The sequence below is a fragment of the Cariama cristata genome, unplaced genomic scaffold, assembly GCF_000690535.1.
Source record: "Cariama cristata isolate BGI_N322 unplaced genomic scaffold, ASM69053v1 scaffold8993, whole genome shotgun sequence".
Classification (NCBI taxonomy): domain Eukaryota; kingdom Metazoa; phylum Chordata; class Aves; order Cariamiformes; family Cariamidae; genus Cariama; species Cariama cristata.
Genome location: NW_009606602.1, coordinates 1 through 14,425, shown reverse-complemented (window position 1 = coordinate 14,425; position 14,425 = coordinate 1). Strand labels below are relative to the sequence as shown.

Here is a 14,425-nt window from a genome sequence, read left to right as displayed (position 1 = left end):
CTCTGTAAATAAAAGAGGGTCTCTTTCCAGTATATTAATATTAGACATTTAAATAAAATAATTTCCTCCAGAGGCCATGGGACTTATGAAACTGTAAAGTAAAGGCTGTTTAATATGGCTAATTAGTAGCATGTTAAATCAAGCATGCCGAATATACATTTCAATTGCATTGCTTGGAGGAGCTGTTGGGAATGGGAAATGACTGTGGTATCTAATACTACTCAGGGAGCACTGAACCATCAGCCTGAAACTTCAGAGACCAGCTTGGAAAGAACTTGTCCTCAACGGACGCCTTTGTCAGGGCCACCGTGTGCTATAGACGGGCAGTGGTGCCGGAATCCAGCCACCCCTGGGTGAAGATCGGGCCAGCTGAGGCAACATGGTGAGAGGCGATTTCACTTATTATTTTCTGGTCTTGTTAATCTGTCCATTAAATCCATCCTGCTAATTGTCTCACTCCACGACATGCCTCAGTTGGCCCAGGCTAGACAGCTTCATGCTCAGCCAGCAATGGGAATACTGGGAGGAGTGGGGCTTGAGTAACTCCTCACTGGCCTTCAAGATGTGGCACTGGGGCAAAGCCAATTTCGCTTATTGTGGCCTTATAAAGAAGCTTGGAGTTTGGTAAGAGTGAAAATAATCCACATTAGGAGTCTTAGATAAATTGGTCTTGGAAATGTTTATAGGTCAACTACAATATTAAATTGTGTAGAGCAAAAAGAGTGACTAGATATCCCGTCAGTGCCGAGTAACTTGCCTTCCCAGTTTTCTTCCAACTCCTAGTCCCATGCTTTCCTATGTTGTACAAATATTAGTTCACTCTCGGGGGGTTCGTCTTTGGTAAACTAGTTTTCTCAGAAAGCAGACTCGGGTGTGATCTGGGACAGTTTGCTCCCAAGTCCCTCCCAGTTGTACCAGTATCACTGCACTAGTTTTGGCTCCCCATGCCCCATGTGATCTCCAGCAAGTCCCCGCCACCACCTCTCGCAGCAGGGCCTGCAGTAGCCACACTCATTTTCATGCCACTAAAAATCTCACCACTCTGCTAGCCTGTAGCACAATCTTTTCATTATTTCAAGAAACTCAAAAATAGATGCCCCTCCTGTTCTTCTCAAATCCGCCCACCTTTGTTACTGCTAGAGGGGTGCCAGAGAAGACTCTGAGCCAACCCCCATGCTGACAGCCCCACAGAGGGGACATGGTGAGTCCGTCCTGAGGCAAGGCCAGCCTCGTCCTGTTTTAATAACCCCAGCAAAGACCTCCAAAATGGAGAAAGATCTTTCAGACATGAATTTAACACATCATATAACATGGTGGTGGACTGAAATGAACAATAAATAGTTAAAATATTCTTTATGATGCAGAGAAATGGAATGCTGATCCATTAGAGTAGTTGGAGTTGATTCTACTTTGGTATGTTAGGGCATAAACCCAGAGGAAAAAAAACAGTACATGGATTTTCGTATGCTGACACAGAACTGCTTTAGTGAAATACTGATCAAAACACCACTAAATTAAAAAGACAAAGTGTGATCCTTTATTTTACCACAACAATGCTTCCAAAGAGTGCTCTAACACATTTGTGTCAATACCTTTAATCTTCACCTTGTGTTTCAAAGATATGAAGATTAGCCAGTAAAATTAACTTCTGCTTGAGGCTAAACCTAAATGACAAAATGTAAAATAACTTTAAGATACAGATTTGTCAGGCATTTGGTTTTCTGCAGAAGTGCTGTTCTTAAAAAGGAAATTCACAATGATTTTGAACCTTCTGGGATTTAGGTCCCCCCTCACATACTGAACAGCAATGCAAATCAGGAGGAATGCTGCTGGAACTAACAGCAATTTTAGATTTAAGCTGATTCCTGAACACCACCCTGAGCATATCTTCAGTTGTTCAGTAAGTACGCTTAAAGTTAATAATGTGTTTAGCAACTTTCTGAAGCAAAGCCTAAATCTTTCTGTTCTCCAAGTATTTTTAAGGCCTAATCCAAAATGGAAGTTCTTTAGTTATGGAATGAACAGCCTTGCAATGACATTAACCTGCTCCCACAGCACTCCAGCTCCATCCCTGCATGCCTAGACAGTGTCTCTGTATACCTCTCAGGCCACTCTTTGCTATTTCCATTTTTTTAAGCCTCTTTTTTGTGTTTTAATTTTTTCAGGAGGTCCTTGTTCATCTGTGTAGGGCACCTGCTACCTTTGCTTGATTTCTTCTTCATCAACATGAATCATTCTTGAACTTGAAGGAGATGATCCTTGGAATTCAGCCAACTCTCCTGGCCCCCTCTTTTCTCTGGGACAGTGTCCCATGGCATTATTCCAAGCAGTGCAAGTCTGTTCTCCAGCAGTCAAGGGTTGTGGTCAAAGGGATCTTCATCTGGTAGGAATTAGAGTATTAAATTACATTCAAGAGAGAAGAAGAAGAAGTGGAAGTGAATTCTAGTCCCATGAATGACAAAAGCTTTTGCTGACTTCATTGGGTCCCTGATGCCTTTTAAATTCTGTGTCACTTTTAATTGTGGCCTTTTTTTCTATAAACTGTACCAGGAATGCTAGTATCAACAAGATGTGAAAAGAAGAATAAGTGGAAAAATAAACTGAAGAACAAAGGATAGCTTGGATATGTGAATGACTGATTGAATAAGTTGAAGAAGAAATTATATATGCTTGTCTGTCTTGCATCTCATTATTTCTACAGCTGAAAAAAAATGGTGTGTCTCATTTGTAGGCTCATGCTAAATTTCACATAGGTGAGGTTAAATGAGATTACTTCCACACAGATTATAAAACTATAAAGAATAAAAAAAAGGAATGTAGATCCTGAACTGAGGCATGACAAAGTATTCTTATACTATTCCAGTCAAAAGTGGATCTAACTTGGACACATAAGCAAATTATGTGGCTATAACACATCATAGACTTCGGTTGCTCTGTATTAATCACTCATGTGCACATCCAGCTATAAATGTGATGCAGGTTTCTTTTCAGAGATGCAGAGCACTTTGAACAAGTCTGAAGTCTCAAGCACTTCACACTAAATAATATCATGCAACCCTGTGCAGCACTTATGCTTGCTTACCTTAAAACTGTTCTTAAATGTCTCAAATATCCAAAAATACTCTTCAAAAATCTGTAACAAAGGAGACTGAACTAACAATAGTTGTTATCCTTAATACTATGTTGTACACAGTCACTGTTTTTCTGTTGTATGTCTACCTCAAGACAGTTTCTTCTAGCTGTTTCCTGAACATGCTTATGAAAACTCCACAAGGTAAGTGTCAAAGCTTGTTTAAATTAGCATATAGCACATCTACTGCTTCCTCTTTATCCACTAAATCAGCTGTCTTGTCAGAGAAGGAAATTATATTGCTTCAACATAATTAGCTCCCAATTTTTCTTCCATCTTATTATCCTCTAGGTGTTGATAAATTGATAGTTTAATAATTTGTTCTAGTATATTTCTGGGAATCAAAGCTGGGCTGACCTGAAAACTTTGTGGGTCCTCCTCTTTTTAAAAATAGCTATAATACCTGTCCATACCCACTGGTTTTCTACCTTACATGACCTCCATAAGTTTTTGAAAACAATCAGTAACAGTCCACACACAGATTCAGCTAGTCCTTTAAACACTCTAGGGTGAATCTTATCATACTATTTCCATTTAATTCACTTGTTTAAATACTGGTTAGCCAATTCTTTTATTCTATGCCCTCTGGTTAAAATAGATTTTCTTAAATAGCTGGTCAATTACTCTCTTTTGCTAAAGTTAAAGAAGCCTTTTCTGTACCATCTACTATCTGCTGTCCTTCCCACTGAGTAACAGCAGTATAAAAAAGCAGAGGAAGTTACCCTAATGACAATCTTTTTATTGCCTTTTATATTGTTCTGTGCCTTAGCCTTTCTGACAGCCTGTTAGATGACTGCTGTTCTTTTCTACTCACTTCCGGTCATGGGGTTTTGATTCCCTATTTTGTACAATTTATTTTCACTTTTCAGGGTGTTAAAGGAACTCGATGCTGCCATATTATTCCTTTATTCTGCTGCTTCAGCTTCAGGAGAATTTTCTGCTCTACCTTAAGCACAGTCAATGCAAGATTTTCTGCACTCTTTTTGTCCCTAAAATTTCTTTCCAAGGTATCCTACTTACCAATCCTCTGAGTTCATTGAAGTCTGTCCTTTCTGAAAGCCATTATCCTATTTCTACTGCTCTCAGTCCTCCCTTTTCACAGTGAATACTTTGTGACAACTAAATTTTTAACCAATGCCTGTCTTTGTCAAAATCAAATCTAAAGTAACCACTTCCCTCTTAACTTTCACCATCTTGTGGGTTGACCCTGGCCAGCAGCTCAACACCCAGAGGGTCACTATCTCACTCCCCTACCATTGTCCCCTATCTGGATGAAGGAAAGAATAGGAAGAGTAAAAGTGAAAAAGCCTCATGGGTTGAGATAAATGCTGTGTAATAAGGGAAGGAGAGAAATAACAAGTGATGCAAAGACAATTACTTTCCACCTCCCACAAGCAGCTCAGGCAGTCTCTAAGCAACAGCTGCTTTAGAAGGAAAAACCTCCCCGTTTTTTTGTTTCTGAGCATGATGTTATATGATATAGAGTACCCCTTTGGCCGGTTTGGGTCAGCTGTCTCAGCTGTATTCCTTCCCAATTTATTGTCCACCCCCAGCCTATTTATTGGGAAGGCAGAATAGGAAAAAGAGAAAGACTTGACTCTGTGCAAACACTGTTCAGCAGCAGCTAAAACATTGGTGTATTTTAGTAACAAATCCAAAACACAACACCATAAGGGATCCTATGAAGAAAGTTAACTCCATCCCAGCCAGACACAGTACAATGTTTTGAAATAAGTAAATGTTCTCAGTGTTGTCAAGAACTTTATAAGCCATTGATCTTCTCACATACTATTATGCTAACAGATACTCTCCGTTACCATCAGGTGAAGGCTTCTGTTAGTTTCTCAGAAAAGCCTCTCCTAATCTTCTAGAGAAATAGTCTGTACTAGACTCATGAAAGGACACAACCTAAGATTTTTTTTCTCTTTAAAGTTCCCTTTGAACTTTCCACAGGTCCCTCTCTTATCCCTATTTTGTCTGTAGAGCAAGTATTTGTGAGAAACCATTCAGAAGCTCAGAGGTAGAAGTGTACATAAATGCCTGAAACCACAGAACATCTTCAAAAATCCTTTGAAATAGTGGCACAGGGACACAGTAGACCATGGCTACCAGTAACACCTACGGAGTTTAACAGCTTGCAGTTGAGAGTAATGATAAAACAGGGGTTCTGTTCTCCAAAAATAATATTTCCATCATTTCAGCTAAGGGCAACTATATGATAAAACTTAACATTACTATTATGTAGCAAGCAGGCTCAGATCTAAAATGCTCCTGGCTGTCTTATTCTGAGATCCCACCCTTGAATTTCCATCTGAAGCTTTCAGACCAGACCAAGTTTGAAAAAGTCCTGCTCAAGTGTGTCTGATTTCACTGCTGAGCTGTTGGTCTCAGAGCCAGTCTATCTGCATTTCAGCCACAGTAGAAATCAGCCCTAACTCCTTTAATGGATTTGGAGCATAAATTCTGTAGCACTTTTGTGAGAAGTGAGGTTTCTTGAGCAGAAATGCACGTGTGCGTGTTTGCTTGTCAATCCCCCTAACAATCTGTAATGCTTCACTCAGCTTAATTGATTTTGAAACAAATGTGGGGGTTTCTTCAAGTTTGTACAAGCTGTATGAAGAAAGACACCTAGGAAGAGGAGAAAGACGCTGTCAATGCCTCCTGAACACCCAGGGAAGAAGTCGAGTCTTGTTAAAAGTTAGTTCTCACCCTTGACGCACAAATCAATAAGAAACCAGTTCTGTTGCTCTGAAATTATTGGCTATTTCACTGATCCCTGCAAATAAAAAAGTCACAAGAACGAGACCATAGCCATAACAATTAAAAACTGAAATAGTACTCAATTTAAAAAAAAGAACAAAAAAATTTATTGATTGCAGTGCTAGAAGTGGGGACATTAATAAACACTTCAGAAATCACTACACCAGTCTTTTTGTCAGTAGGTTTAGTAAATTATAGGTTTATAACTTTATTGTCTACTTCATTATAATTTTCTTAAACATTACGCTTTTACATGGGCTTAAAGTCTGCTACTTTTCTCTTGCACTTCCATTTTCACTTCAGAAAAAGTAAAAGGAGGTATGGAGGGAAAATCAAATTACCAGTGTATAAACAAATAAATAAACAAACAACTTTTTCATGCAAAAAATATTTAAATTCAAAGCTTGAGTTCCAGACTGAGCACTCAGGTGGGGTTTTACAGCACTTAACATTCACCAGGTACAACCCCAGTGGCTTTAGCAGCCCTGGAACAAGACCTGTGAAAGGCAATTGCATTTTGCTACTTCAACCCAAAGGAGTGCAACTGTCGAACATCTTTCCGAATAGCTTTTTAGTATCACAAGACTCTATGTGTAATACCTCTTACAGTTTAAAGCTGCAGCCCCTTCCTTTGCATTGTTCTTGCATTGGCAAATAACATCCACAGTGTGAACACTGAGCAGGCAGAGACCAGGTTTTTGGCCTCAGTAAAACATAGGATATTTTCACTAAGAAATATAATTCTGGTCCAACTGATTTAGTTTTATTTATTCTTCTGAATGTCTGCATTATCATTTAAATATCCCGAGTATTTTAATTTTTTTTTGCAGCAAACAGAAGTTCTGGTGTTTGTTTCCAACCAAAAGAGGGGCATTATGTGCATATTGTGATCACTGGATCTAATTATTAGTCACGCATTTTGTTTGCTGGGCTTACTCCCACTTAGCCTTAGTTTTTTAAGACAGGCATCATATGGACAGTCTTTATCACCGTAAGTTGGAACATTTTACTTTGGAATGAGTCAACAGATACACGTAGTATCAGACACTATAATACTGGCTCTTTCACTCACATTCAAAACCTTTCAGTGTGTACGGGAACCTGATTATATTTCCTATGAACTTCAAAGAGTGAATGTAAAAAAAATTCCTTTGTCTCATTCGTGGGCTACCTAGTGACATTGGTAGATACATTTCAGGTTACTATAATTTTTCTGATAAAAATTGAATTTTAGTTAAGATGAAATCTCACTTACCTGTAAAGTGCTGAAAGTGGCCGCTTGTTGCCAGGTTTTGGTCTGTATGGTTTTGGTTCTCCTGCCATGTTGATATCTGAAAGCAAACATTTGACATTAGTAAGCCAAACATCTGGAAGTTAGAGTGAGTTTGCAAAGACACCTTCAAGACACTGAAATTGAGTAACAGTGAAAATGGACAGCATACCAAAACCACCTGTCTAGTTTTTACCATTTCTGAATTGATGTTATAGAACTTTCCTAAAAATTCTTACTGTAATGCATGAGGATTTTAGGCAAAATGTCAGTTATTGGTAATAGAGAGAAAGATGTTTTTTAAACATACATGAGTTTCCACTCATGAAGCTGAAGCCAACAATGTATTTCTATTACAGAAGGAGATTTGAATGGTAACTTAGATGTTGAGAGAAACTACGATCTCAAGTGAAATTCTCTTGTGGAGGACTACAATGGTTCTGAAGTGTTCCCCTTTAGGATCTAGAGAATGCACACAGATCTTTAAGTGCCATTTCACTGCCGACTCAAAACCAGATTTTTCAAAAGCGAGTAAAAGCGTATCTATTTCCTACCCCAAATACATTTTTTTCCCCTTTTTTTTAGTCCTGAGTATAGAAACACACTGGCTTTAAAAATTGTATGGAGAAAGAGAAAATCTGTTTTTGTGTATGCTTTATCTTAGGCAGGTATTAATAATTCTCAACAACATCAGAAATCTTGTGCACACTTATTAAAAGTTCCCTTACATTATGGCTGTGCATTTATCCTTGAAATTTAAAAATATGTCAAGCTTATATAGACATTAGTCATGCTGGTTGTCAAACTACTCTTTTATTTTGAATCATACTCAAAGCCATACCAGGAAATAAATGTCCATCATTTTGATTGCTTGTAACAATTACCCATGGAGAAAGAAGGACTGACCCTTCTGTAGAGAATATCTTGCTTGAGCTTAGGAAGCTGTCTATATAAACACAAACCTATGTCAAAAAGCTCCCCCCCTCGGATGGAGTGTTGCAAAGTCGACATTACAACAAAACACATGGATAAAGCAAAACTTCTGATTAGGAAACAAATTCCATGCCATCTGAGTGATGCTACAGCTAAAACTCTCCTCGGTTTCACTAATATAGGAAAAAGTAACATTCAACAAAATCATCAGCGTTCTCTCAGTGTAAAATTGCTGCGACAGAACAACATATCACTTGGTGATCAAGACTTTCAAGAAAGCACATGGTCTTTGTAAAGTCTATGTTTAACCTGAAATTGAGTGTGGTAGAGGGAGAAGAGGCATAGAAAGCTGAGGTGTAGAATGAAGAAGCATCACTGCCCAGTGCAGTGGTGCTAAAAGCCCAGACATTTTTAATTAAGCTATTCTTGACCTCAAAAGCTGCAGTAAAAGCTCGAGAGTTACTGACTGGATACTTTTATTTCACACAAAGCGGAAAATACACGTCCCTCAGATTTTTTCAGAGAAAAGCTTTTTCCGTTGGAAATTTCATGCTTCAAACATTGAAAGAATTTTAAACATATTTTCCATTTAAATTTGGTATTTTTGAGCTAAACCAACATTTATTTAAAATTATACAAAGTCCTGAAAAGAAAAGGTTTTGTGTAGAACTATCATATAAAATACAGTTTTTGGTAAATTTTTCTCCATATAAAGCATTTTGGAATTAAATCTGATTGTAGTTCCTTTTGTGGGAATTGTATTACTCTTAAATCATAGTTTTCCATAAAATACTGTATTTATTGTTCTACTTATCTCTCTGAAGCTGGGTGAATATTGGAGACAGTTTTCATACCTCTATAAAATGCTTTCCTGCCCTTAATTTTAAGCAAGTGCTTTATGAAATATATATTAATCTTCCTCTTCCATGTTAAAAATTCAGCTACAATTCCCTTATTTAAAGAAATATAAATTCTGCTAATGTTGACCCAACAAAGTAAACATCTAGCGTTGCTGAAGGCCACTGAGGAATTTTGATAGCTGTACGGCATTTCCATTGGCTCCTGGAAATAACAGAATTGGAACAAAATTTTTATCCTGTGACCTTTACAATAATTAGACCTTTCCACACTATTTTAATATGTCAGCTTTAAGGTCATTGACTGTATTGACTATCACCACCTCCTACTACAACTAGGCCAGATTTTAGGAAAAAAAAGCAGAATTATAATCTGTTCTTGGGAAATACCTGAGGCTGTGGGATTAATCTCCACATATTTTTTATGTTGCTCATCTGCTTCTGTTTCAGAGCTACAGCCCAGGTCACTATTCCTAGGCATAAGAACATTAAAGGACTTTAAAAAAATTTTCACATCCTTCTGGGACAGATCAGTATTATCTTGACGATTATTCTTGTAGACCTACATTTGCAGCTCTGCAACACCCACTTTTAACAAAGACAAGTAGTATAGAAGAATAAATGCTGTTACATGTTCCCTTCATTTTAATCAACTACTGTCAGAAAGGTAACGCTGTAAGAAAACACAGCTGTAAAGCTGTTCAAAATCAGTTAAGAGTCCCTCACACTTAGATAAATCTCTAAATGTACTAGCAGAAAACAGTGAACTGTGTTATACAGACAGTAATAGCCAGAAGTTCTCTTTAACACAGGAAATAGTTCATCGAAAAACTGTGCACATGGGGCTTTTCTGTTAATATGAAAGTGATTGAATAGCTCTGCAACTCCCTAAGCACATTGTAGTAAGTTAAGAATGGATGTAGGAAATGGTTTGAAAAGTTAGAACAGATTTTCACCCCATTATTTTTCAGCACTATCTACTCCAACTTCAATTTTCTAACTAAGATTAGAAGTGAACTTGTCAACATTTCACAGGATAGATTATTTCTAGCCCAACTGGAAATCTTGTGAGATAACTTGCTCTCTTCCTTCATCCATCAGTAGTTTCACAGCAGACATTTACATCTACCAGGTCATAAACTGTGTGTCAAATAAATTTGTTGGCTGCAGCACAGAGATTTACCTACGCTAATGATTCCACCCCAAGGAATGCAGAGAGATATCACTCCCTATGCTGTAAAATTAGCTACTGCGCTTGTGCATGAATATGAGCCAGGCAACTTGACAGAGGACACAGACATTCACATTGCTTCTGTGTGGGAATGGAGCAGCTCAGGGACTCTCACATTATTTTCTCTGCTCATATACTATAAATATTCACTTAGAAATCAACTTTAAGATAAATTCAACACTGAAATTCAAAATAATAACAAATCACTATGCATAGAAAAGTGACTGTACAGACGACGTCACATTGTAACTCAGCAGCCTGCTCTCTCTGTGCTTTCAAAATCAAATGAGATTACTTCCTTTATTAAAAAAAATGCATCTTCAGTTCTATCTATTACTGTTAACAGAGCAGAGGTTAGTTAAGGTATGAGATCTAGATTTCATTCAAGATTCTGTGTCATCAGCAGAATATATCTAATTTCAAACATGGTATTTTTGTTTCTTATTATACTAAATAGTGGCTAGCAAACAATAAGAAATAAAATCTGCTTATAAAAAAAATACACAAATCATTTAGAGAGAGCAGTGATTGTATTCAGTGGCTACCTAAATTTGTCTGAAAGAGCAACTGAACACAGCATGATCTACCTTTCATCTATCACCATTTCCTACCAATGTCTGCCTACCTCTTCTAGGCAGCAGAGTAATGACCGCTCTGGTGCATGACCTTCCCATTTTTAGAGAGGCAATATCAGCTAACCTTGAGGCTTTGCTCACAGTTTTGCTTCCAAAGCAATCTGAGAGTCTGATCCTAAAGACAACAGTTGCCTTTAAAACAGATTTTAAGTGTAAGGAAGGATGCCTGAAGAGTATTCATACTCTAGAAGTATTTCAGTACTTCTCAGTATACCTGCCCTTCAGTTTCCTTCAAAATTTTTATCAAAGAAAAACAACAAACCAACTAAAACCAATCAACCATTTTGGTTCACAAAAACAAATGCCTTAAACTAGAAGCTTCAACAGGCACTAGCTCAACCCATCAAAACTGCAACTTTGAGGTTTCCTGATGCAAATCCAGGACGTGTTTCTCAGGCTACATCTATACTATAAAATTAAATAGTGCCCTTCCCAGGCTCTAGTACTCAGTTATCTTTTATATTAAATTGTTAGAGTGGTTTCTGGCATGACTTTTAGCCCCAGTTAACAAGTGCTCTCCCATGCAGTTTCTAGAGATAAGTAGAGAATTGACATGAACTAGAGGCCATTGTTGATTGGCATTTTAGTTGTGGCCACTCTACTTTGCAGGGTAAGACCTAATGAAAGAGAAAGGTTCCAAGTACCTATAATTAAATATTACTAATGTGGCTTCTGAGCATGGGTTCCATGTCAGAAAGACTGGGAACCAAGACTTGGAGCTAAGAAAACTCTAAGGGTCTCTGTAGCTCAATGGCTAATTTTCTAAGATATATAATCACAGAATAGAGTCATAGAATCATTTAGGTTAGAAAAGAGATTTAAGATCATAGTCCAACAGTTAACCTAGCACTGCCAAGTCTGCCACTAAACCATGTCCCTAAGCACCACATCTATGCGTCTTAAACACCTCCAGGGACAGTGACTCAACCACTTCCCTGGGCAGTCTCTTCCAATGCTTGAAAACCCTCTCGGTGAAGATCTTCCACCCATTCTTGTGAATGGTTGCAGAAATGGAGACATTCCTTGAAAAATCCCACAATTGCCTGACTTGAAATTTTGGATGAAAAAGGGTGTCATTGTGTGTTTCTAGACCAGGTCTACTTTAGACTAACCTTTAATGGAAGAAATGGTAACTAAAAGTAATGTTCAGAGAAAGAATTCACATGAAGAATGTACGATCTATATCCAGACAGAGATATGGATATAGGGAGATCCGGATGCACTTTCTCCTTTTTCAGATGACCCAAAGTATATGGGACAGAACAGACAGACCAACAGGTAGATACAATTTAGAGAAAGCCTCTAGTCATGTGATTTATAGCATAAGCGAACACCAGCAAAACTAAAGCAGCTAATCCATCTTTCTTTTATACTCTTCCACTTACCAGTCCTATAAATCTCCCTGCTGAGTACTAAAGGAATTTTAATGAAGTTATATGACATTTTTTACATCATAGACTTCCTTTTCTCTTTATATTTTACATTAATTACATGTCATCTCCTCCCTTTTCCCTATCTCTAACATGTGAAAAAAGTGGAGAGGAAAGGACAGTTCTCAGTTCTGTTCAGTTCTCTGCCCAAATTGCACAGCTGTAAAGAAGAAAATTCCCAGAAAATTGAACACAAACTCAAATTAACTTTCAAGGCTAGTAAAATATTAAATGAAGATCTGGGTCACACATTTGCCTTTTCCATAATGGTATTAAAATAATTTGCTTGTGGGGCTCTCAGCTGCATTTGGATTTTCTCTTAGCATTGAAGTAATTGGAAGCCTTTTTTGTACAAAGATGACAGCTATTGTTAATGCTTCATACAGAAAGAGCCGCTTGTTGAATAGTATATGAAATTGCTTTGTTCAACCATCTCTTCTTTCATTAAATACTGCTAAAATAAAATGAGGCTATAGGATTATATAAGCTATCATTCTTAACACCATTCAGTAACAGAATTGTCAGGCATTGTCTTGCTGGAAAGTCTCTTTCTGTTCCCCACAGATCTGGATTGGCGTGAGGACAGACGACAGCTAAAAGGGGGAATCCTGTCCTGTCTATACACTCATCACAAACCATTCCTTCGGAGTCCTGGAGACAGCAGTCTCTCCCTTAGCTGCAAAATGGATGCTGATGTTCTTCACAGCTGACATGGAGCATTGGCCTGCCCTGCTTTTTGTCTGCCTCTTGCCATGCCTGCACTTCCCACTCCAAGTAACGGCACAATCACTGGGCAGACCTTCCTGGCCACTTTGAGTGTGTGATCAGCAGTGGTCCATGGCCTGCCCATCCTGCTTGGGGAAGGGGAGGACTGTAATTTTGTGGCCTTTTGAAGACTGCCCATGGACTTCTCTGAGGTTTCAGAGGTTGTGGACAAGGCCTCCCAAACTGCTTCTCTGCAGATACTTGAATGCCTGTGGATCAAGTGCTGTGATGGGGCAGGAGTCACTCTGGGGGAAGGCTGGAGTACTGAGTGGCAGAGGAAGGGGCACCGTGGAGAAAAGAGCATGACTTCTGAAGGGCTTCCTATGGGAAGGAAGCCCTGTTGACAGCAAACCTCTCCAGTCCTCTTCCTCAGCACAGGGCTTATGGGTTCCTCCATGGGAAGATCCATGTTGCTCTTTTACAGATGGAAGAGATTGAGACTTGGCTCTAAAGGACTACGTGGCTGTAGCCAGTTGTCTGCAGATCAACTGTAAGAGCTGCGTGAGTTTGGGTGTTAATTATGGAACCCCTAGTTCGGTTTGTGCCATGGTGGCCACCTAACTGGCTGGTATACCAGCACTTCACCCCACCAGAGCCAAACTATAGATGCAGGCAAGTGTAGTCTCATGTAAGAAGGTTCTTTTCATTTAATCACATTTTCAACTGCTTTGTTTCCCACCCAGAGAACAAGATTTCTACCTGGTATGTTCTTGTTTAACACATGGATTGGCTAATTCTGCACACACTGGAGATTAACATTACTATGAGAATAAATGAAAGCAACGGAAAAGTACATCAGGAACTTTCTGCTACCTTCAGGAAAAAAAAAGACAACTGTTTTAATGTAAGTTTAGCCAGCCAAAAAAAAAAAGTTCAATCAGGGACTTTCATATGGTCCCAATCCCAGCTTGCATTGTGCCTTCTCATTGCTGCTATTAATGGGAAACAGAACTGGTCCTCGAGTTATGACTTTTTTCAGACAGTGAGGTGTGCAAGTAGTACCTTTCTTTCTTTGCCTTTTCTTGATCACAATAAAGATGCTGTTTACAAATAGAAAATAGAGCACCTGTCTTCCGTCAGATCAAGCACCGTCATTACAGGGCAGCAGCCAACAAACTCTCTGCTGCTTTTCTTTGGTAACAAAAGATAGTTATTACCATGAGACTCAGACAAAGCTTAATGTTGACTAGATGTCTGAGTTTCTCAGCATTGCATTTAGCCTCAAGCAGCAGCATTAAACAGTGTAGTGGGCATACGGTATGAAAGTCCCTCAACTACCTCTTTCAGATTTCGATATGATTTATTCTAGGGAACATGCTCTGAACCTCAGTAATTTTCAATTCTTCCTCAAAAAAAAATTTTTTTTCTCTCTTCTAATACTTGGTTACTTTCTCTGCCCCAGAGCCTTTTATCT

The 14,425-nt window shown here is 38.5% G+C and overlaps 1 protein-coding gene across 1 annotated transcript in view; it reads right to left on the bottom strand.

The window, feature by feature from the left end:
* Window positions 1-9,423, bottom strand: part of LOC104158702 (RNA-binding Raly-like protein) — a gene marked incomplete at both ends in the record, with an annotated part of 47,471 nt that extends 38,048 nt beyond the window's left edge. Inside the window, 2 exons of the mRNA XM_009696421.1 lie at window positions 7,146-7,221; window positions 9,341-9,423. Coding sequence (XP_009694723.1) covers window positions 7,146-7,221; window positions 9,341-9,423 — 159 coding nt within the window. The remainder of the gene's footprint in view (window positions 1-7,145; window positions 7,222-9,340) is intronic.
* Between the last annotated feature and the right edge of the window lie 5,002 nt (window positions 9,424-14,425).